Raw genomic sequence first — 21,565 nt, forward strand, 5'->3', positions numbered from 1 at the left:
CTTAGGTCCAGGCCAGTCCCTTTACCTCTTCCCCAGTCTACCTCTGTTTGATCTCAGAAAAACCTAAAACAGCAGCAAGGACGGAGTTTGGAAGAAGGAAAATGCAAGGTGGAGAGACCAGAACAGCCAATCTCAACATTTCCCTTTCTTTACACAGGTACCTAGCTAGCAAGTCTGGTATGGGAAACAGGGAAAAAAAATTTGGCATTCAATCACACTTACTGTTTTGAGTAATATCTGGGGCTTGGTTTTCTAATTATAGAATTGAAACTGTGTTTCTAGTTTTATGGGCGAAATTATATTCCTTTAAAAATCATGTGTTGAAGTCCTAAACCCCAGTGCCTCAAAATGTTACTGTATTTAGAGATAAGTTCTTTAAAGAGGTGGTTAAGTTAAAATGAGTTCTTTAGGGTGGGCCTTAATCCAATATGACTGATATTCTTATAAGAAGAGGAAATCTTGACATACAGAAACAGACACAAGGCATGGGCGTGCACAGATGAAAGGCCATGTGAGGACACAGCAAGAGGTGACCATCTGCAAGCCAAGAGAATGGCCTCAGAAGAAATCAAACCTACTGACACCTTAATCTTGGGTTTACAGCCTCTAGAATGGTGAGAAATTAAGCCAATTAGTCTGCGGTAACTTGTTACAGCAGCTCTAGCGACCTATTTCACTGGTTTAATGTTACAACAGGACCTAACTAGGTTTTCATCCTGGAGGAGATGTATGTTGAGGGTGTCTTTCTTCTATAAAACTGAAATTATTTATTAGCTTTTGTCCGTATATATTAGCTTTTGTCCATGAAAACTAGAAGAAATTTGAGGCTCTTCTTAAAACTTAACATGCATTTGTGACACTTTGCTTTTTGTATACAGTTACCACACTTTCTGAAACAATGAATATCTTTATAGGGAAAATGAAACAAACAGAATGTATGAAATCAGGCCCATGGTAGAGAATCAGAACATACTGAATCAGAAATATTCATTCCATTTCTTAAATATGAGCTTAATCTTCTCAATATCTTTGTGGTAGGAAAAGACAAATCTGTGCTACATGTCCGACAGAGTGAACATACGTTAAAGGGTACCGAAAAAGGAAAAAAAAAAAAAAAAAGATAGAAAAAAGAGAAAAAGAAACTGGTTTTCAAATAAATTAATGCTTCTAAAAGTACTAAATAGGGAAAGATGGAATTTTGTTAAATGCTTTTATTTTATGGATTTATTTAAAAGTTCATATGGTGGGGAGAGAAATCATAATTTTAAAAATGAATTATGGACTCTAAAGTTCTGAGATAAGGCAGATCTTGGTGGATAATAACAACAAAAAGTTGAGGAAAAATGATAAAAATGACACTATATCGTGGTCTCTCATTTTATTTACTGTGATTTTTGAACAGATTTCCTACATTTTTTATAATTGCAGAACACTAACAGCTGCCAAAAGAAGACTGTGGAAGCTGTACAGTCCAATATGGCAGCCACTAGCCACCTGTGGCTTTTGAGCATTTGAAATGTAGCTAGTGAGACTGAAGAACTGAATTTTCACTTGTATTTCATTGTAATTAATTTTAATTTACATTTAGAAATAGGCAGCACAAAATATTTTATCCATTAAATGCAACTTTATTGTATAGGTAGACTACATATTAACTGCTGCATTGTGTAAGATACAGTATTGTAGGCCAAGTATTGGAAGCATACACTAATGTAACATTAAAATGTGTTTATCTGAATATTTAATTCAGACAATAAGAATTATATTGAAGCCTAAGTAAATCATAATTGCTAACAAAGTACTTATTATTTTAAGTATAAGTTTCTTCTGGTCTATAAAAAAATCAACTCTTCCCAATGAAAACAATCAGTATGAGTTGTGCTGTGAGTGTAAAATATGCATTTAGATTTCAGAGACTTAATGACCTATTTTGCATTCTGTTTTTCAATTATCATTTTTATGTTGATTAAATGTTGAAATGTTAACATTTTGGACATATTAGTTAAAAATAATTAAAATTAACTTCGTCTGTTTTACATTTTTATGTGGCTACAAGAAAATGTAAAATTTTATATATATATGTATATATGTGTGTGTGTGTGTGTGTGTGTATGTATACGTAACACTGTGGAGCTAAGCTATCATTGTAGCAACTTTTATGAGTTACTGGCATTGGGAACAATAAATTAAGCCAAAAATTTTAGAACTAGAAAGAAGTTTATTGTTCCATTATCTAATGGCCTCAGGGTCCTGAGATGTTAAGGAATCCATTCAAGTTCACAAAGATGGGTCTGTACCCAGATTTACCAACTTCTAGTCTAGTGCTCTTTCCAGAACAATACTTGTGTGAAGGAAAATATATTCCTGGGAATTTCTACCTCTCCCTACTTTTCTAATCATAGTTTTTATTGTCATTTCTTATTTAAACATCTGCTTCAGAAAAGAGTTTACTGGCTTTCTGTTATACTGATAAGCTAGAAAAACAAGTATTTGCTTGGAGGTTTGACAGAAGTACATGACTGCAAAGTCTGGAGGCTCATATTAGTTATAGAAACTCTAAACAGTACTTGTATTTTTTTGTGGGAAGAAAGCATATAACAATGCAAAATGGTTGTTTCCTTGTTAGATCAATAGTATAATGTTTTAATTTGACCTTTTCCAACAAAAGTATACTGGGTATTATGAACTCATTGCCTTTCCTAATAAGGGTTATTATACTTCTTTCACCTTAAGCTGTTTTATAGCTACAGATTTCTTCTTGGATTTTCTAATAACAATGAGTAGTACCTGATCTAATAAAAGGATAAATAAGCCTGTAACAGCAGACTATTTTGTCTGTTTCACCCCATACACATATAGTAACAAGGAATATACTCTGCTGATATTTAACATGTTTAATTCGTAAGATGTTTGACTGTTAAAGATCTGATATATTTTTACTCTGAGTAAATTTCATTATAATATCTACTGTATTGAAATCTGTATTAATGGATTTTTTTAAATTAACAATCAACCACTTATATTATGTAATGAAATAAATGAGCCTCCAACTAATTACCATGAAAGGTTGGGATATTTTTATTTCACATAATATTCCTATAACTCATAATACACTTGAAATTGCCTTCTAAGTCATTTTTAGTCAAACAATAAAGATGATGATGCTTCTCCTGCTACTGCTGCTACTAGTAATAATAGCTAACATTTTATATAATGCTTACTCTCTGTCAGATACTATTCAAAGTGCTTTACATATGTTAACTAATTTATTAACTGACATTGTTTTATAACATGTCACTTATAGTCAAGGACAGTCTATTTTCACAAATTCATTTACTTTATTCACCAAATTTGATTCTCAATGAATTTTAGCCTTTTCTAAAAGTAAAAAATCCATTCTGTGAATTTGCAAATTTGAGTATAACTAAGACTGGAGTTAATAGCGGAATAAGCATAGGCCTTAGAAGCAGAAAGCTCTAAGGGTTAAGACCTGGTTCTGCTAATTCCTAGTATGACATTGGGGTTAACACTATTTTGTCAGGGCTGCCGCTAGCTCAAATAGGATGTCGGAATGAATCAGACAAATAAGCCCCTTTCCCTGGGTGATGCAGCATTAGGCAAAGGGCTTAGCCAGAGGTGCACAGCTCCCACTGCCACCTTGCCTGGGTGTCCTTGCGCAAGGCATGTCTGCAAACTTGTCCTAGAGTCTTTGTTTCTTGTTTGATAAAACAGAGATAATGCAATAGATAGATATTGTGAGGATTACATAAAATAATGCATATGCAAATATTTTGTAATTTGTGACACATACATCTGGGTGTACAACAGTCAATCATTCTTTCAGCATATACTGGGCATCTATAATATGGTAAACTCTGGGATGCAGAGATAAAAAGATACAGTCACTGTTTTTTGAGAGGTGTAAATTATAAAACCATAAAACAATTCAGAATCTGTTTTCCAGCTTTTATACAGTAGGTAGAATATTTATATTGTCCATACATTTTAATTTACACAGATGTGTGCTATTCTTTTAATTGAACAATACATTTTAAAAGGTATCCAATAGTAATAGAGAGTAATAATTTTTGCTACTTGCTGGTCACTTTGAATTTGTCATAAACCAGAAGGTCTGGGGTGATACTGAGAATACTGAGTGACAGCTGGTAGGGACTAGAAACTGAATTGTGAATGTTGAACACAGAAGTATCCAGAAGGTGCCCAGCTATGCCAGCAATTAGCCATTTGTTGTATTACAGGACAATCGAGGGGGTCCTGAAAGAGATGCAGCAGTTCAGGAGTCAGGAAGGCAGTGCAGGTACTCTGGGCCTAGTGGGAGTGGCTATTTACCAATCAATACTATTTCAATATTTTAATTATCTGTAGAGCCATAGTGGACTAACACAGTTTTATATCACACAGTTATCACATGTCCATTCTAACGGAAAACTACTCTGCATCCTTGAGACTCAAGTCTGAAAGCTTTCCTGGACCATGCATTCTCCTTCACTCCCCACATGCGCTCACATTTTCTTAATTATAATACTTCAGAAATTATTATTCTCTTAGTGGAATATTCACTCATCATTTTACACACTACACAAAAAACTCTCTTAATTCAGGGATTGTGTAATATCAGAGCCTAGTACAGTGTCTGGTACAGAGTAAGTGCTCAGTAATATTTTTGTTGAACAAAATTGGATGGATAGGTAAATAAACAATAAATAAATGTGCTATAATACATCTCTAACGGGAGCTTTAATTTAAAAAATCATTTTAGCTTAATTAAACAGCATTAGCAATTGGCCTGCCTTATTTATAACTTAATTAAATAACTGAAGAAAAGAACAGGCTAAGTAATGGTAAATTTATTGACAGATAAAGTCAATCCTTTCTATCATAACTTATAGGATCATTTCCCAAAATGTGTCCTGAGGAGTCATAGTTCCAAAATATGCTAAAAGGGCTTATCTGCTTAAATAAAATAATTCAGTTTAAATTTGTTTAACCCAGTGCTTCCAAAGCATTTTGGGCCACAAAATTGGCTGATTCACTTTGTTATACAGCAGAAACTAACACACTTTACTATTATATTTACTTTATAATAGTAAAGCAATTACACTCCAATAAAGATGTTTAAAAAAAAAAAAAAATTGGCCTCTGCATAACTATTACCATACAACTCTAAACTTCAGGAAAATCTTAGGTTAATAATATCTTTGTCATTTAAACAAACTTTTCCTAAATTGCCTTTAGCTATTTCTGGGTATCTTTGAATTCGAATTTAAAAGTCTAGGGATTTTAATTTCATGATGTCATTTTCAAATGGCATGGTAAAACTGCCTATAAAATAAATGTAATAATTAAAGTCTACAGGCTTATTGTCTCAAACTCCATTTTCATACCAATATGGAGGAATCAATCACATACAGTGTTTTTGACTACTTGTACCTGCTGTGCTTGATTGAAGCCCTTTGGAGGTCATTTTGTGCAATTATTGAATCATTACTAAAAATAAAATTATTTGTTCAATATATTTGTCATCTCAACAGAATGATAAAACAGTGAATTTTGTTTATTAAACACCAACTTCATCAATTATTTTTTGTTATGTGCTATTCTTTAGGTGATGTAACAAAACTGCCCTCACTAGAGATAGTAAATGTGAACATTTAAGACTCCTTATTGTGAGTAAAACCCTATCATATATATTCATATACAAATGAATGCTAAATGGAATAGTATTGAATCACCATGAGGTACTACCATAAAAGAATGGCAAAAAAAGAAAAAAACTAATAAAACAATGGCACTTTTTTGTAATACTTTGTGTTAATTTTTTGTATACTTGGAAATACAAGAAATTCATACAATTAGAGACTAAAAAAGTATTATTCATTAATTCATTACATTATAGTAATTGAAAGTATTGGATAGAAATCACATTAACTGAAAGGAAAGTGCTAACCCAAAGTTAGTTGGGATAATGAAGACAGTAAATATTGTAGATAATGTATTTAAAAAAAATAATTGCAGCTGTAAATGTTCAATAATGTTGAACATTATTAAATCAATACAGAATATATTTTAGGCTTACGTAGGAAACATAATATGTATACTTCCTTGAGGATATCAGTTTCTCACTTAATAAAAGGTAGGATGTTTTGAACATCTTAAACATTTGTTTTCCTTGTTATTATTAATCATGATTCTGTGGACTTCCCTTATTCTTTAATTACCTTGGATTCCTCTAATTTGGGAGAGTTCTTGTACAACCTTGACTGAAAATTACATTTTTTAAAGTCCAACCCAGATATTAATCTTGAGAGTCATGCTATATTGAGAGAGATTATGGAATATAAATTTCAAACAGTTCCTTTTTCAGATCAAAAGGCAAGCCTGGAAGACTAAGTTAATAGAGCTTTACAAAAAGCCATGATTAGTGAAAACTCAGGATATGACAAGAGAAAAGTTCTCCCACCTTCTGATAGGGACGAGAAGTCTAAGCTGCACCTTCATATAAAAACTCTCATGGAGGATTTAGGTTAGTGAGGGACAGTACAAACTTTTATATAGATTTGTTAAACTCCATTTGCTAAAGGAATTAATTCTGAAGTCTTACAGCATTGATTTAAGGAAAAATGTAAGCCCCTTAAATACATACCCACATTCAGTAGAGGATTAAGAATAATATATGTCCAAGTTGGTAGTTTTACATTTTGTTGAAGGATGGGTATTGGGTGGCAGACACATATGAGTGAGTTAACAGAGAGCCAGGAACCTGCCATGGGGCTATCATGGTAAGAGAAAAATAAAATTTATTGTAGAATATGTGGTTTAAAGAGTTCTAGCTAAAGAGTGAATGGAAGACCCAGCATAAAGTATCATGGAGTTGAGTCAGAAAGGTGCACCACTGACCATGCTAAAACTGCAAACTATAAGTTGCCTTGTGGACACCAGCAGTGATGTCTACAGGATTCTCAGGTACCAAGAAATGGTGTCTTCACTGAAACCAGCTAATATTCATGAATGAGAACAAGGGTTTACATATAACTACTAGGTTTCACCCCATTACTATTAGGCCTCATAGAATATCACTTATAACTAGAAGCTTTCTTTTAAAAGGAAGGAGGTGACCTAAGCCCTGAAAGTTTGAACGTTTGCCCCAAGGAAGCTAAGTTAACACAAAAGAGACTTTTATCCTAGAAGAGACTGTCAAATTTTAAGTTTATTCCATCACCAGTAGGCATGTGTGATCCAAATTAAAATAATAAACAAAAATAATTTGTTTCAGTTTTATAGTCATTCATTTTAAACCTACTAGATGTTTTAAATGATCTATATTAAAACTGGATATTTGATCAATTATCTCCTATTAATAGTAGTTGCTGTATTTGAAGAAAGTAATCTAAATCACATTTATTTTACTAAGATATTTCTTGATTTTCACAAATTCCATGAGATTTTAAAATAAGGTTAATATAATTGGCCTTTCACTTTTTAAGATATAGCAATAATGGGTTTATATATATAAATTAAACACATTAAGAAAGAACACTTAGCAAATGTAAGCATTATAGACCTTTTTTTAAAGTAACAATCTATAATATTTTCCTTTTTGACTATAAGTCAGAGTCCCTCAAGTATCAAGGTTATGAAGACTGATTCAATTCCTTAGAAAATAATGAAATTTGTATAACAGAATCTCAATCCACTATTTAATACGTTGATTTATGTGACTATTTCTTTATATATTTCAAATTTCATTTGAAATGAAATGATAACTACCCAGTTACTGTTAAACACACCCACAATTTACGAACAGAATTTTGGGCTGGGAGATACAGAAGACTGGAAAATAAATTTTAAGGATTGGAATGAAAATATAAATATATTTAGCTATGGAAGAATTTAATTCTAACATCATTATCAACTAATATGATAAAAGGCCTTAAATTTTATATTGGCACAACTATGAAATATACATTTACATCACACAAGAAAATGCTATCAAGGAGTTTTTTGGTTTTTGTTTTCCTGGTAGCTACCCTATTTATTTATTTATTCATTTTTTAAACATCTTTATTGGAGTATAATTGCTTTACAGTGTTGTGTTAGTTTCTGCTGTATAACAAAGTGAACTGGCTATACATATACATATATCCCCGTATCTCCTCCCTCTTGTGTCTCCCTCCCACCCTCCCTATCCCACCCCTCTAGGTGGTCACAAAGCACCAAGCTGATCTCCCGGTGCTATGTGGCTGCTTCCCACTAGCTACCTATTTTACATTTGGTAGTGTATATATGTCCATGCTACTCTCTCACTTCGTCCCAGCTTACCCTTCCCCCTCCCCATGTCCTCAAGTCTATTCTCTACATCTGCGTCTTTATTCCTGTCCTGCCCTTAGGTTCATCAGAACCATATTTTTTTAGATTCCATATATATGTGTTAGCATATGGTATTTGTTTTTCTCTTTCTGACTTACTTCACTCTGTATGACAGAGTCTATCACTTCACACCGGTCAGAATGGCCATCATCAAAAAATCTACAAACAATAAATGCTGGAGAGGGTGTGGAGAAAAGGGAACCCTCCGTCCCTTTTTTTAAACAATGTAAATATGAAGGTACAATAAGAAGAACTGATGTCTAAACAAAATTAGAAAAAAATGTAATTAAACAGATTGCTTTGATGCTGTGCTCTATTTTTAAACCTGGATTTTATTTATGATTTTAAAACTTCTGTTATACAGAGGAAACCGTTTCTCAGTTACAGTTTTAACAAAAATCCTATTTTAAATTTCGGTTCTAAGGATAACTGCTTTTTTCCTGGAGAAATATGGACACCCTCATTTGTGACAGTGAGAAATACAAAACCAAACATTTTCCTTTTAATTGTGATTCCTGGATTTAAATTTTATGTTTGGTCACAATTTTTTAACTATTTGTACCTCATTGTTAGACAGTGTGTTTCTCACTCATCCCATATGGTTGATTGTCTTTTTCATAAAACAGCATCTTTATTGACTGCATGTCTGAATTTTACTATAAGAAATCTTAATGCCATTTGATTTGCACAACAATAACATGTCTAGCCACTGTGACTATTTTTACTCTTTGGGAAACCAAGGCTCAAGACAACTTAGACAGCAGTTAGTAACTCTGCAATTCAACGCTCATCTTCTGACCCCCGAATCCTATTCTTTCCCACTATATTACGTTGCATCGCTGATAATCTTATTTATTTTTGTTCAGTAACAGTGCACACATGTTTATGTCAAAACATTTCCAACTGTAAAAAACAGAGTAACTAGTCTGAAGTTATTTCCCACTTAAATTATGTGCGTCTAAAATGTCAAGCAAGGGCCTCTGTGTAACTGGGGTTTATGGCAGTGAATATTCAATATGATTTGAAAGTTTTGTCCATTAAATGTTTTTCTTACCAAAAAGAGGCATAGCTGATCCCAAAATGATAATCTCTTTTAGACCCTATATGAAATATTTTTCTACATAAATTGAAAATACACTGTATTACTATTGACATACCTTTGTTTAATTGAAACTGTCTATAAAATGTTAACCTGCATAAGAAGAATCATATCAACAAAATTATGAAAAATAAGAGAAAAATCAAAATGTGATAAAATCTATAAGGATTTAGAAGGCTTAATCTATAATATAGGAATATTCATATATTTAGATATTTGGAATCGATTAAATGTTGTAATTCCTAAACTTACATGCCAAAAACAATTTTATAAATATCTACAGCTGTAGTATCTTTGCACATTAAAAAAGTATGATATGCTGAATAACTTAACATGAAAAATGCTGTAATAATTTTCACACTTGAAATATGTGATATTTATGGATAAAAATAATACTTTTTAATAAACATCATCTAAAGGTAAAAGTTTCTCTATTGGACAGTTGTCATCTGAAAAATCTCCTTCCAATTTAGAAATTAAGAAAACTTGATCAATTATTCATGTAAATGGAAAATAATAGATTTTAGGTTTATAATAAAGATCAAGTGACAATAATATGGGGATTTCAATAAATAGAGAACTTCCAAATACCACACTTAATGAAAAGTTATACTATTTATGTGTGAAGTAGCACTATTCAAGTTCTCATTAGAAGAGACTTAATGGAACTTGAATGTAGGAATCTTATTTAAAATCAAAAATTAATATAGTAAAATGACATTGAAGTGATTTTCTTTGGGGGAGAATTGAAAATTTATAAAGGAAAAATTTTAAAGCATAGAAGAGATAAGAATAGAGTTTTAAAAGAAGAGATTTCCAGTACAAATAAACTTGGTGGGGGCAGGAGCCGCTTTGTTTATTTTAGATACATGTGAATATTTTCAATGTGGGACCCGGGGTAGGGAAAACATATTCTGTATCAAAGTCATTTCATTTAAATCATGGTTTTTCTCAGTACTCTTGAGTCAGAACATACTATATTTGTTAATGTGTTATCCTCAACCTCTGCTTAACCCGATTTAAATTATTATATCTAAAATAGTAAAGAAGCCAGCCTATAACACAACTGAAAGGAGGTCCTATGGGGGAAAGCATGTTGCTGTGTCTATGTGCCTACTCCATCAATTACGGGATCAATTAAGGGACAAGCTATAAAAAATAGCTAATGGTATTTAGGAATCCTTAGGAGTTTTCAGTTAATTTTCACGGTATTTTATAAAGAATACAGATTAAACAGAAATGCTATGGGGAAAGTCATCAATCTTTGGAAACTTAGAACATTAAATGAACTCAAAAGACCAGATAAATCAATAATAATTACTGAATACTCAATAAGTATTTGAGTTATTAGGAAGCTGTGTTACATGGAGACTTGGTTGTGACTTTTGAATAGTATATTCCACAAAATTTTCTATCTTGAATTAGTTATAATTTAGACACCACTGAAATTATATGGTAGCATGGAACAATCTAAAAAGCATGATTATCAGTTCATGCCAGGGCATGTATTCAGCATGTCAGAATTATGAATTTTATAGCTACTTAAGTTAGCCTAGTAGAGTTTTTGTTAATCAAAATTTCTTTGCTTATAGTTTCAAGAACTGCTTCTCCAACTGAGCTTACGTTTAGGTAAAATATTTTTTGGAGATAATGCAATTAGAAAAATCAAGCCTGAATCAGGAAAGTTTTAAAAGGATACAATGCAAAGGTGTGTTTTTATATATTAAAACTTTTCCTTGATTTTATTATAAAATTATAGCTTACACTTTCTCAGGCCACTTTATTCCCTCTACAGTGTGAAGATACAGATTACACCAAAAATTACCCTCTTTTGAGCTCCTTTTCCTGCTGAAAATAGAAATAATTCATACCCCATAAAACACTTCCTTTCTATTTTACTACAGTAAATTCATTGATATGTTATTCTTCAGTGCTAAAACCAGACAGGCAATGCAGGAAAATCAAACTGAATCTTGAAAATACTATAAAAGTCAATTTAAGATTAGTGAGTAGAATACTGAAAATGATAATTAAGCACACAAATCTACCAGCAGCTTTGTACTACTGTCTTATAATGCAAAACAACCTATCTAAAGATACCAGTTTCATGAAACCATACTGCATAAAACAAACGAAATACCATTTTATTTTTTAAGATAAGAGATCTATGCTTGTTTGTTTTTTTCTCTCCAGGCTGTACATTTAAATATAAAATAAGTGCTACTTTATTTCTATTCAGATAAAGAGTAGAAGACGTCTTACTGAAAGATTCCATGAATCAAACAGAAAGGATCACCACATGAGTCAAAGATGATAGTCTTTTGAATTTCTGCCATGCCATCTGCCTTAATTCATTGAAGAGCGAATCAGAGCCATAAAATTATGTGAGTTGAAAACTCCACAAGGAAAGGGGTGAACCCAGAGATAAAGAGGCTCTACAACAGCTAATTATTTTCAATAAAAAGTCCTCTTATTTCTGAACTACACAAAAATTTTAGAAATTTAAATGGAAACTCAGTAAAATATGATTGCAAATTTAAAAGTGACACTGGTTGAAACTGATAAGATTCGAGTTACTATGCCCAAACAGTTATTTTTAATAAAATAAAGGAAAATAAGTTTTTCTATAAACATTTAATTTTTATTTTTAAAATATAATGTTTTATGATAACAGATATGATAGACAATATAGTCTATCATGAGAGATGTTAATACAATGCACAGCTTTAAGAGCAAATTTGCATTCATGTTTCCATTCGAATTAACTACTTAACAAATAGAAATTATAGGTTTTTCTAGAGTGGACTTTGTCTAAAATCTTTACTTTTAAGTTACAATCTTAGGAATTTTTATTACAGTGATACCCAATAAAATACTACAAATACCAATCACATTAATCTGTTGCTATTACTGTGAGAAACGTATTGATAGGGCATCTGTAGAAAGGTTACTGGTCTCCAAAGTAAAAATTGTTGAAATTTGTATTCCAGAAAACAATATGTAGTCTAATACTATTTTAGGTATTAACTATAAGCTGCCTAAAGTCATCATATTCAATTTACAAAGTGCTTCAGCTGAAGATTATTAAAAAGGAAAGCACTAAAAAAAACAGATAAATGGAAATATTTAACTGTGGCAATATTCACTATTCCCTGAACAGTAGCTGATACACTGCTAAGAATGAAATGAATTATTAACACAAGTAGTCTGAGAATAAGTGCACCAAACCCACATAATATTACTAAACATTGTAGAAGCTACATTTTTATTAATACTCCATAATAATCAAATTCTAAACAAAGAGTTTTTTCAAGTTAATATATCAAATACTATATCTCACTTATTCAAAACTTATACCTGTAGATAATAATCCTAACAAAGTTAATGAAAGTAACATTTGCAGAAACACTGTATATGGAAATGGATTTCAATTGATAAACAGCCTATTTACAACTGCAGTTTTCTGCAGTGTTTTGTGGTACATGTTTAGGTAGTATGTTCAACTACTGAAGCACTTTATTATAGGTAAATATTACACCTGTTACACATTACCTTTTAGAGGTTACAATATTCTTTATTCTGGACAGTGTACTACAAAACTCAACTAACTTTTATACCGTAATTTAGTTATGATCACAATATTGCCTCAGCAAGAAAATGACCATTTTTGCTTATTCAAACTACCATGTGTTAATGCTAAAGATATTTTGCCTCTATCATAAAATGTAGTTGTGTATACCAAAATCATTTTACACATCAAAAGAGGCAGACGTATTCATTAAATATACCTTGATATGGAGCACTAAATCCACGATATCGGTGATTGCTGTCTGTAACAAAATGCAGTCTGAGCCAGTTTTTGTTGCTGATAATTGGTGGTGGTATATTCATTCCAGATAACCTGAATTACGGAAGACAACAAAAAAAATTTAAAAAGCTTTTAAGTAGCAAACATTTTCACTGAACTGGGACCCCCAAAAATGTCTACTTGTATACAATATTCATGACTTTGCCTTGCTAACTTTTTAAGCACAAGTGAAATAGTTATTTTATGCATAGAAAAGTCAATCATAGAATAGTGTAATTCCAAAATAAGCTATTCCAATCAGGTTGCATATATTAGTAAAATCAACTGTAAACGACATATAATTTTGATTCTCCAAAATTTATTGAATAGACAATAATAAACATAATGGCTGCTGAGCTGACAGTGCTGGTCACAGCATAACCCATGTATGTATCAATACAGTATAGGTACAAAACAGAAAGACTTTAAAGCAATTGATATACTTTTTCCATTTAACATATTTTCAGCATTTCACATTCAATGGAAGATTTCACAATTTCATTTCATAGAACAAGCACTATTTTAATGTAATTTCACAATATTGTACATTTAATGATTAGCTCTCATTATAATGCATACTTCTATAAGGCACTGGAGGTCTGCTCCAACTGATAGACAGAAAACAGACTGTATTTTGGATATATAGTCACCACATATCTAGTCACAAAGGTAGCAGTACATAATCTCCTTAAAGCAAAAATTTTAAACTATGCCCCAGATACTGGTCATGATTAATAGATGAAATAACTCTCTTGCTCTATAATCTTTTGAAGATTTCCAGCAAAGTAGTTTTGCTGATTTAATTCAACAAAGGAATACCACCCCTACATACCTAACCATTTAAATACTAGGTGTGTGTTATAAAGCCAAGGTAAAATACTCTCAAAAGACTATTACATCATGAAAGAGAGTTTTAGAATAAGGTTTCCTAATAACCAGTATATGACATATCTTTCCCCTTCTTCAAAGCTTACACTATTCTTCATAGGAAGGCAAACTAGACAGCTGGTGTATGTGTGTGTGTGTGTGTGTGTGTGTGCGCGTTGGGGGAGGTGATTTCTTCTCTCAGTGCTTGGCAGTCATTCATTCTAGGGGACAGGTAGGGGAGATTGGAATATCCATCCTTGCACATGTAATCAGCAGGTGTAGACACAGTGATGCAAAAACCCTTTATCCTACATCCTCCCCCTTTATTTCCTAAAACTCACTTTTCCTAGAATATTTGGGGGCTAGCCATCACTTTTAGTGGATGACCACCTGCCATAGCATAAAAATATGAATTCACATTTATTTTATCAGTGTGCCCATGAATGAATAGAATGGGCTTGGCAACATTACTGTGTAATCCAATTTTTTTGGATTCTAACATGAACAAGTTGGGTTCTATCCCGTATAGTTCTCATTTCTCCACCAGCTTTGGAATGAATTTTCTTTAATTTTTCCCCACCAATGCCTTATTTCCTCTTGTCATAGGGGTGACTGTTTACTAGTCAAGCCGGCTGTTTTTTCATATCTGAATTGAGTAAAGACAGACATATAACATACCTGTATAATTTTAAAACTCAAGTTTTAAAAATTTACTTCATTACTTTCAGAAAATGCAGTATCCAAGTTACCTTTACTTTTGTTTGCTTGTTGGTTGGTTTGGTTCAGACAGCAATTCAATGAAAAAAAAAAACCAAAACTTGGATTTGGTACAATTATATTTTCAGTACAGTAGCATGTTTTATGCCAGATTTTGATTTACAATTTGATTCTCTTCAATTCCCCGATTCAATGAGCATAAACATCCATTTGGAAAAGTTTAAATTATTTCTGACAGGCTGCACACATTTCTAAATGTAATGAGAGTATAATACATGAATGGTTGTAAAAGACTAAAGAACAGAGTTTGGAGAACAGTCCTTAAAAAATCCAACAGATGAGAAGCAACTCAACAAGGACATCACGAAAAGTGTGAGAGGAAAGAAGATGAAACAGACAATGAAAAGGATAAACTTTCCATCTTTCTCAGGAACATCGAAGATAATTTCAGTAAGAGAGTGTAGTAAAAGCAAGTAATAGTTACTACGGAACTATAGCTTTTAACCTGAATTCACCTTCAGGAATTGAGAAAGATAGAACTGAAGATGTTACAGCAGCAGCAGCTAGAAACACAATGTACATGAGGTGGAGCAAAAATGGCAACTTAACAGAGGTGGAACTAAGAGGATATTCCTGACAGCCTCAGTGCTTATTCTCATGAAGCATAACTGTAGATAAGCCAAGACACTGTACTAGAAATAGAAAGCAAGTGCACCAAAGACTCATTTGCCACCAGAGAATGAAAATAGCTTCACTGGTTATAAGGGAATCACACGGACTTTCCTGACTGTGGTAACTTAGTATTGCTCACTATTTAAACATGATTTACACAGTATGACTTTGTGGCTTATGGAGCAATCTAGTAAATGAATTTACATATATCTGCAACACATTTCACATGTTATCAGGAGGTATGAGAAATGAAGGACTAAGAATATGTGCCAACTAGAAAGAGTCCATTAAACTAATTAATTGAGATAATTAATTTCTTAAATACTAAAGGAGATATTTCGTAAATATAAATCACTGTTAATCCTATATGACATTACTATGGTCATTTGAAGGTAGGCAATATGGATTCATTCTAGTATAAAGCCAGTGAGAATCACCCCTTGGTACTGAAAAGATTAAGTATACTCAACAATTATTTACTGAGCACTTACTATATGACAAACACTGATGATAAGGGTTGGAAATATAACTGTAAACAACACATACAAGATCTGTGGTCTTACAAATAAAGAAGGTAACATAAACAAATGAGTGAGATAATTTCAGAAGGCGGCAAATGATGTACCAAAAAAAAAAAAGAGTAACCTGATAAAGAATGTCTAGAAATGAGGTTTCAATTGGTCTATTACCTTCTCTATTTTACACTCGAAATAGCCATACTCATGATTATATGTCACAAATTACTATACTGGATTTTAGGAGAAATAAATCAATGAAAATAATCATAATGATAAATGTCATAAATCTGCATCCTACAGCAGTTATTTGTACCCAAAAAGAATTTAAGACATGGCTTTTGTGTAATTAATAAATTTGAATGAACACTGTAAATTAATAATGATATAAAATTTCATTGCATATTCAAAATAGAATACTGAAAATAATACAGTGTAACTGGCCATAATTAATCTTTGCTAAATTTATTTTTATTTACATCATTTTCCACAGAAATAGTACCTAAATAATAAATTGATATTTAAAACTAAATGCAACATTTTCTTTTACAGATAGTACCTTAGAGAATATGATCATAACCCTTACAAGATTTTTTTAAAAATCAATTAAGTGTAAGAATCCTGAGAGAAACAGAGGTCTTTACCATTTTTTTCAAAAGTCCCTAGAACTACTCTGAACTTATGCCTTTAGTTTATAACTCTCTTGACAGATACTCATTGCTGTCACCTGTTGACTCTGGTTCTCAACTTTCTCAAAATTAGCATTTGCAACAACAGGTGTCACCTTTGGTGGCTCTAACAACTATTGTTCAATCTGTCCAGTTCCCTAAGATCAGTCAAATCTAATGATCTGTTTTACCTCATCTTTAGTACCTATAGACAGAGTCAAACCTAAACCCATGATTTTTCAAATAATCACCTGCCTGATTCCTGTCATAGAGTATTCTGCCTATGCTTTCCTCTTAAGAGTTTTATAGTGCCTGGCCTTACATTTAGGTCTTTAAACCATTTTGATTCTATTTTTGTGTATGGTGTTAGGGAGTGTTCTAATTTCATTCTTTTACATGTAGCTGTCCAGTTTTCCCAGCACCACTTTTTGAAGAAGCTCTCTTTTCTCCATTGTATATTATTGCCTCCTTTATCAAATATAAGATGACCATATGTGCACGGGTTTATCTATGGGTTTTCTATCCTGTTCCATTGATCTATATTTCTGTTTTTGTGGCAGTACCATACTGTCTTGATTACTGTAACTTTGTAGTATAGTTTGAAGTCCGGGAGCCTGATTCCTCCAGCTCCGTTTTGCTTTCTCAAGATTCCTTTGGCTATTCAGGGTGTTTTGTGTTGCCATACAAATTGTGAAATTTTTTGTTCTAGTTCTGTGAAAAATGCCATTGGTAGTTTGACAGGGATTGCATTGAATCTGTAGATTGCTTTGGGTAGTAGAGTCATTTTCACAATGTTGATTCTTCCAATCCAAGAACATGGTATATCTCTCCATCTGTTTGTATCATCTTTAATTTCTTTCATCAGTGTCTTATAGCTTTCTGCACATAGGTCTTTTGTCTCCTTAGGTAGGTTTATCCCTAGGTATTTTATTCTTTTTGTTGCAGTGGTAAATGGGAGTGTTTCCTTAATTTCTCTTTCAGATTTTTCATCATTAGTGTATAGGAATGCAAGAGATTTCTGTGCATTAATTCTGTATCCTGCTACTTTACCAAATTCATTGATTAGCTCTAGTAGTTTTCTGGTAGAGTCTTTAGGATTCTCTATGTATAGTATCATGTCATCTGCAAACAGTGACAGCTTTACTTCTTCTTTACTGATTTGGATTCCTCTTATTTCTTTTTCTTCTTTGATTGCTGTGGCTAAAACTTCCAAAACTATGTTGAATAACAGTGGTGAGAGTGGGCAACCTTGTCTTGTTCCTGATCTTAGTGGAAATGGTTTCAGCTTTTCACCATTGAGAATGATGTTGGCTGTGGGTCTGTCATATATGGCCTTTATTATGTTGACGTAAGTTCCCTCTATGCCTACTTTCTGGAGGGTTTTTATCATAAATGGGTGTTGAATTTTGTCAAAAGCTTTTCTGCATCTATTGAGATTATCATATGTTTTTTATTGTTCAATTTGTTAATATGGTGTATCACATTGATTGATTTGCGTATATTGAGGAATCCTTGCATTCCTGGGATAAAACCCACTTGATCATGGTATCTGATCCTTTTAATGTGCTGTTGGATTCTGTTTGCTAGTATTTTGTTGAGGATTTTTGCATCTATGTTCATCAGTGATAAGGCCTGTAGTTTTCTTTTTTTGTGACATCTTTGATTTTGGTATCAGGGTACTGGTGGCCTCATAGAATGAGTTTGGGAGTGTTCCTCCCTCTGCTATATTTTGGAAGAGTTTGAGAAGGATAGGTGTTAGCTCTTCTCTAAATGTTTGAGAGAATTTGCCTGTGAAGCCATCTGGTCCTAGACTTCTGTTTGTTGGGAGTTTTTTAATAACAGTTTCAATTTCAGTACTTGTGATTAGTCTGTTCATACTTTCCATTTCTTCCTGGTTCAGTCTTGGAAGGTTGTGTTTTTCTAAGAATTTGTCCATTTCTTCCAGGTTGTCCATTTTATTGGCATATAGTTTCTTGTAGTAATCTCTCATGATCCTTTGTATTTCTTTGGTGTCAGTTGTTACCTCTCCTTTTTCATTTCTAATTCTGTTGATTTGAGTCTTCTCCCTTTTTTTCTTGATGAGCCTGGCTAATGGTTTATCAATTTTGTTTATCTTCTCAAAGAACCAGCTTTTAGTTTTATTGATTTTTGTTATGGTTTCCTTATTTTCTTTTTCATTTATTTCTGATCTGATCTTTATGATTTCTTTCCTTCTGCTAACTTTGGGGGTTTTTTGTTCTTCTTTCTCTAATTGCTTTAGCTGTAAGGTTAGGTTGTTTATTTGAGATGTTTCTTGTTTATTGAGGTAGGATTGTATTGGTATAAGCTTCCCTCTTAGAACTGCTTTTGCTGCATCCCATACGTTTTGGGTCATCGTGTTTTCACTGTCATTTTTTTCTAGGTATTTTTTGATTTCCTCTTTGATTTCTTCAGTGACCTCTTGGTTATTTAGTAGCGTATTGATTAGCCTCCATATGTTTGTATTTTTTACAGTTTTTTTTCCCTGTAATTGATATCTAGTCTCACAGTGTTGTGGTTGGAAAAGATACTTGGCATGATTTCAATTTTCTTAAATTTACCAAGGCTTGATTTGTGACCCAAGATATGATCTATCCTGGAGAATGTTCCATGAGCACTTGAGAAGAAAGTGTATTCTGTTGTTTTTGGATGGAATGTCTTATAAATATCAATTAAGTCCATCTTGTCTAATGTTTCATTTAAAGCTTGTGTTTCCTTATTTACTTTCATTTTGGATGATCTGTCCATTGGTGAAAGTGGGATGTTAAAGCCCCCTACTATTTTTGTGTTACTGTCAATTTCCCCTTTTATGGCTGTTAGCATTTGCCTTATGTTTTGAGGTACTCTTATGTTGGGTGCATAAATATTTACAATTGTTATATCTTCTTCTTAGATTGAACCCTTGATCATTATGTAGTGTCCTTCTCTCTTGTAATAGTCTTTATTTTAAAGTCTATTTTGTCTGATATGAGACTTGCTACTCCAGCTTTCTTTCGATTTCCATTTGCATGGAATATCTTTTTCCATGCCCTCACTTTCAGTCTGTATGTGTCCCTAGGTCTGAAGTGGGTCTCTTGTAGACAGCATGTATACGGGTCTTGTTTTTGTATCCATTCAGCCAGTCTATGTCTTTTGGTTGGAGCATTTAATCCATTTACATTTAAGGTAATTATCAATATGTATGTTCCTATTACCATTTTCTTAATTGTTTTGGGTTTGTTATTGTAGGTCTTTTCCTTCTCCTGTGTTTCCTATCTAGAGAAGTTCCTTTAGCATTTGTTGTAAAGCTGGTTTGGTGGTGCTGAATTCTCTTAGCTTTTGCTTGTCTGTAAATATTTTAATTTCTCTGTCGAATCTGAATGAGATCCTTGCAGGGTAGAGTAATCTTGTTTGTAGGTTTTTCCCTTTCATCACTTTAAGTATGTCCTGCCATTCCCTTCTGGCTTGCAGAGTTTCTGCTGAAAGATCAGCTGTTAACCTTATGGGGATTCCCTTGTATGTTATTTGTTGTTTTCCCCTTGCTGCTTTTAATATTTTTTCTTTGTATTTAATTTTTGATAGTTTGAGTAATATATGTCTTGGTGTGTTTCTCCTTGGATTTATCCTGTATGGGACTCTCTGAACTTCCTGGACTTGACTATTTCCTTTCCCATTTTAGGGAAGTTTTCAACTATAATCTCTTCAAATATTTTCTCAGTCCCTTTCTTTTTCTCTTCTTCTGGGACCCCTATAATTCGAATGTTGGTACGTTTAATGTTGTCCCAGAGGTCTCTGAGACTGTCCTCAATTCTTTCCATTTTTTTTCTTTATTCTGCTCTGTGGTAGTGATTTCCACTATTTATCTTCCAGGTCACTTATCCATTCTTCTGCCTCAGTTATTCTGCTATTGATTCCTTCTTCATTTATTGTGTTGTTCATCATTGTTTGTTTGCTCTTTAGTTCTTCTAGGTCCTTGTTAAACGTTTCTTGTATTTTCTCCCTTCTAAGATTTTGGATCATCTTTACTATCATTAGTCTGAATTCTTTTTCAGCTAGACTGCCTATTTCCTCTTCATTTGTTTGGTCTGGTGGGTTTTTACCTTGCCCCTTCATCTGCTGTGTATTTCTCTGTCTTCCCATTTTGCTTAACTTACTGTGTTTGGGGGTCTCCTTTTCACAGGCTGCAGGTTCATAGTTCCCATTGTTTTTGGTGTCTGCCCCCGGTGGGTAAGGTTGGTTCAGTGGGTTGTGCAGGATTCCTGGTGGAGGGGACTGGTGCCTGTGTTCTGGTGGATGATGCTGGATCCTGTCTTTCTGGTGGGCAGGACTGCATCCGGTGGTGTGTGTTGGGGTGTCTGTGAACTTATTATAATTTTAGGCAGTCTCTCTGCTAATGGGTGGGGTTGTGTTCCTGTCTTGCTAGTTGTTTGGCATGGGGTGTCCAGCACTGGAGCTTGCTGGTCATTGAGTGGAGCTGCGTCTTAGCATTGAGACGGAGGTCGCTGGGAGGGCTTTCGCCATTTGATATTATGAGGGGCAGGGAGGTCTCTGGTGGAACAATATCCTGCACTCGGCTCTCCCACCAGAGGCTCAGGCCTGACACCTGGCCAGAGCACCAAGACCCTGTCAGCCACATGGTGTATAGCACAGGGAACTACATTCAATATCTTGTAATAACCTATAATGGAAAAGAATCTCTCTAGTGCTGATAAGCAATTCCACAAATTCTGTTCTTGAGACAGGCTGAAACTGCAATTAAGTCTTGGTTTGATGTCCTGCGGGCTAGTGGCTCTAC

At 33.2% G+C, this 21,565-nt stretch overlaps 1 protein-coding gene across 3 annotated transcripts in view; it reads right to left on the reverse strand.

The window, feature by feature from the left end:
* The window catches only part of CSMD3 (CUB and Sushi multiple domains 3), a 1,197,799-nt gene that overhangs the window by 760,030 nt on the left and 416,204 nt on the right, over positions 1 to 21,565 (reverse strand). For all 3 annotated transcript variants that reach the window (XM_061171997.1, XM_061171996.1, XM_061171995.1), the window contains exon 6: positions 13,276 to 13,388. In XM_061171997.1, the coding sequence (XP_061027980.1) occupies positions 13,276 to 13,388 (113 nt within the window). The remainder of the gene's footprint in view (positions 1 to 13,275; positions 13,389 to 21,565) is intronic.

This window comes from Eubalaena glacialis, chromosome 17, assembly GCF_028564815.1.
Source record: "Eubalaena glacialis isolate mEubGla1 chromosome 17, mEubGla1.1.hap2.+ XY, whole genome shotgun sequence".
NCBI lineage: Eukaryota > Metazoa > Chordata > Mammalia > Artiodactyla > Balaenidae > Eubalaena > Eubalaena glacialis.